The sequence below is a fragment of the Anneissia japonica genome, unplaced genomic scaffold (assembly GCF_011630105.1).
Source record: "Anneissia japonica isolate Jap-2015-1 unplaced genomic scaffold, ASM1163010v1 scaffold288885_len4304_cov375_single, whole genome shotgun sequence".
In the NCBI taxonomy this organism is placed as follows: domain Eukaryota; kingdom Metazoa; phylum Echinodermata; class Crinoidea; order Comatulida; family Comatulidae; genus Anneissia; species Anneissia japonica.
In genome coordinates, this window is record NW_022696885.1 from 674 (window position 1) to 4,304 (window position 3,631).

The 3,631-nt window shown below is 32.9% G+C and overlaps 1 protein-coding gene across 1 annotated transcript; it reads left to right on the plus strand.

Moving 5' to 3' along the window:
* The first annotated feature begins 837 nt into the window (after positions 1-837).
* On the plus strand, positions 838-3,613 carry LOC117102167 (sideroflexin-5-like). Its single transcript, XM_033242373.1, has 3 exons — positions 838-1,710; positions 2,128-2,193; positions 3,287-3,613. Exons 1-3 carry the CDS (start codon positions 1,678-1,680, stop codon positions 3,470-3,472), a joined length of 285 nt encoding a protein of 94 aa, XP_033098264.1. The 5' UTR covers positions 838-1,677; the 3' UTR covers positions 3,473-3,613.
* Positions 3,614-3,631: the final 18 nt, after the last annotated feature.

Consider the following 3,631-nt stretch of genomic DNA (forward strand, 5'->3'; position numbering starts at 1 on the left):
AAAATATTTATTAGAATTTTGCAATGCTTAAATCTAGATCTTTCCAAAATTATCAGTGTAATTTTTTTTTCTATGAACATTTTGAACTCTGATAGTACTCAATTTTATACAAATTTCTATCTCCAATGATCACACAAGCATTTGTTGTCAAATTATACTGCAGTTTAATGATGTATATGGGGGTGGGGGGGGTTGAGACCGTAAGTTGCCGACATAGAAAATACACCATTTTCGCATTGGGAGCTTATATTGAAGGGGTTGATGAATTGAGATAAAAATATTTCTACCATATGTGGCCAACATACGTATCTTTCAGTGGTGTAAGTTTCATTTCCATTGCTAACTATCTACATAGTTATTTGACCCTTCAAATTTAGAGTACGGGAGTAAATTTTTGAACTGCGGCCATTTTTGGATTGTCATAAATCTGTGATGTGATGTTTGATTGGAATAATCTTGCATTTGGCTATAGTCTATATCCCAAATAACTAATTGCCATTAAAATATTTGGTCCTGGCCTGTAGTTGACCACACAACCTAAGGTCAAAATCTTAAAATAATTAATTTTTCCCAAATAAAACTGATTATGAGGTGGTCATAACTTTTTAATGCCTATTCAGAGCTTGATTCTGAAAGTATGAGCAAAACTGAGCCAGAGTAGCAATATTCAGCTTTCTAGTATGTCCAGAAATGAAAACATTGCCTTTCAAAAACCCTAACAAAATATTGCTGCTCTTCGCGAGTCTGAAAAAGGGGTGCGTCTTCAAAATTTAAAAGTGCCATAACTTCGGAACGCTTGGGAATTTTTCAACGAAACTTTGGGATTTTTCATAATACCCCTCAATGTATATTTGGTTAAAATTTCAGCAAAATCCAAGATGGTCACTGTGGAGCCCCTGGTTGAGTTGGCATGGTACGACTCAGTCATTACATTGTATTGAAAGAATATTATTTGTGAGCCAATGATTAAGAAGTTTGGCTTCAAAAATCATTACACAAAAATTTAAGATAAGCACAGTAGTTGGAACTGGGTTTTACATGTAGGTCTAAATACATTCCCAGAAAAACCCCGCAATTTTCATTTATTTCCATAAGCGCTCCTTCAATTTCCACTCTGTTTTCATAAGTGCCCTGTTTGAATAAGCGCCCTGTCTGAATAAGCACCCCTCAAAAAGGGCAAAAAATATTTTAAGCGCCCAGGCGCATATTCGCGCGAGTACGGTCAGTTTCATGGTCAGAGGCTCAAAACATTTTTTTGCAGGCCTGGATATTTGTACAGTATTTAAAATTGAATATAGCACTGAATGTGGCTTTTTGAAATATCATAGCTCCTGGAAAAAAAAAAATTCTTTTTTTTTAAAAGCTTGCTGTTAAGATTTTTGACTGGTTTGGGAAAGACATTTTTTGTTTGCCTTATTTGTATGATTAGTAGTGATAATGAACTATGATCATCAAGACCACTACAGAAAACAGCCTTCAATTTTACTATCCTAAATGCTGTCAATAACATTAATTTAACCACTTGTTTGTGGTAAAGTGTAGCATGGTATTTATTTTTGATCTTCTTTGTGATTGATAATATTTTGGTATTCTTTGATACTGTTAGTAACATATTTTTGGTGGTTAAATCAGTTATTGTTAAAATGTTTTCAGTGGTTAAATCAGAGTCACAATGCTATGGTGAATTATTCCAATAGAAATGCAAGCAAGGTAGGAGTTTTATATTCTTTTTATTGTAGTGATGTTATGTAGTTTTATTTTTATCTCTGGCCAAAGATAAATTCTTTCTTCTGAGCATCTTCAAATCAAATTTTTTTTTTTCACAAGATTTTTTATTACATTTCTAACATCACAGTGATTTTTGTTGGGAGTAGTTAAACATAAATTTCCCCTTGTACAAATTGTTTTATCGTATTGTTATTGTGTGTTTTGGTGGGTAATACTGTAGCTCTTCATTGGCTGGATGAAGCAATAAAAATCAAACTGAATTGAAAAATATACAGCAAATATATACTCAAATTGATTTGGTATGTAATATTTTTTTTTTGTTCATAACATAATAGGAAATACGAATACTAGGCTGTCACTAAATTATCTGAATATGCATTTTGTCTGTTTACCTTTCAGGAGACGCCAATGGGTAGGTTTGTAATGGGGTACATTGGAGCTGTAGGGAGTGCTTGCTCAATAGCGGTAAGTTAATACTTTCCAATTAAGCAATAGAGTACTACAGTGTTACGTCACGATACTGCATGATACTACTCCGTTGCTATCTTTGCAAAAAGCGTTCAACCGGGCGCCATTTTCTCCACTGACAAACCATTGATCCCAATTTCTAACGTAATTATTAAGATGTTGTATCTTACTTTTTCTTTGTAAATTGATGCTTAAATGTGTGTTTGATAACTAAATATAATGCAAGCTTTTGTGTTTTTAGTATATTTTGATGGTAAAATTCCTATTCCAGAAAGCTTATGTAGTCATTCAGGCGTAATGAACGGTAACCAACGTCTGTTGACAACAGAGAGCCCCACCTGGTGTCGTGACGACACGACTGTGGTACTCTATAGAGTTACTTAAAATACAGTTCCACAAGATATTAAATTTGTTGTTAGTGGTATATCTAACTTAATTTTATATCTTATATATCCTTTATTTTGACATTTTATTTTTGCGCATTTGTTGTGGTGTCTTATTCTTCATTTTTCATGTAAACTTTATAATGATTGATTGCTACTCTTCCACTGTACTAATGTAATAATTTGAATAACGAATTCTTGCATGTGTTGCTTTTGTAGTGCGACAACTCCTCGTTCAATAATTTGTTGATTCGTGCTAGTGTATAATTTTTATTTTACGATATTTTAATTTACAAAATTTCAAAAATGTCCTTAATGGTAAGACCCCTATTGATGGTGTAATAATGGTGAATTTTACTGTATAAAAGTGTAATTTCCGGGCATCTAAAGGTAGTATTTCCTCAAATTTTCTCACGGCTTTGAAGTGGGTAAAGTAAATACATCAAAGGGAATGTTTTTAAGTTTTATGTTTACATTACACATAGTATAGATGAAGCGACAGCAAATTTCTCATGATTTTTAATCAGGGATTTTCGGCAACAACAGAGATCTAATTAATACGAGTGATGTACCATATAAAATACTAAAACACTTTCACTTAGTGATGCCCTTCGAACCAAAGCACACCACACTCGTCCACAGGCGATGACGAGCACTAGCATATGAATGGAATAGAAAATATCATTATATATATTCTTTTATTTAAGGTGAGTTTGAATGTGTTGCTGAAACGTGCAACAAAGTTGAAAACCAGTACCAAGTTCTTTGTGCAGAGGTTTGTTCCATTCCCTGCTGTGGGTAAGTCATGGATCTATATATTAGACCAATACTTTACTGAGATTGGCATTATTCAGAATTACATATTTAATATGCAAAATAATTCTATGATTTAAAATATATTACTTTAGACCAAAGATTACAAGATTGGAAAAAATCCAGTCATTTAGAGTAAGATATACAATAGTTCTGAATGCAGAAAAAAAGCAAAATTGAAAACAGGGAATTGATTGTACAGGAAGATTTGGTGGTATGGTAAAAACTAAATGAGGAGA

Bases quoted from the DNA above. Each gene is read 5' to 3' on its own strand.
- LOC117102167 (XM_033242373.1), top strand. From the start codon at position 1,678: ATGGTGAATTATTCCAATAGAAATGCAAGCAAG. The intron at 1,711-2,127 runs GTAGGAGTTTTA...TTTACCTTTCAG, and splicing joins CCAATAGAAATGCAAGCAAG to GAGACGCCAATGGGTAGGTT. The intron at 2,194-3,286 runs GTAAGTTAATAC...CTTTTATTTAAG, and splicing joins GGAGTGCTTGCTCAATAGCG to GTGAGTTTGAATGTGTTGCT.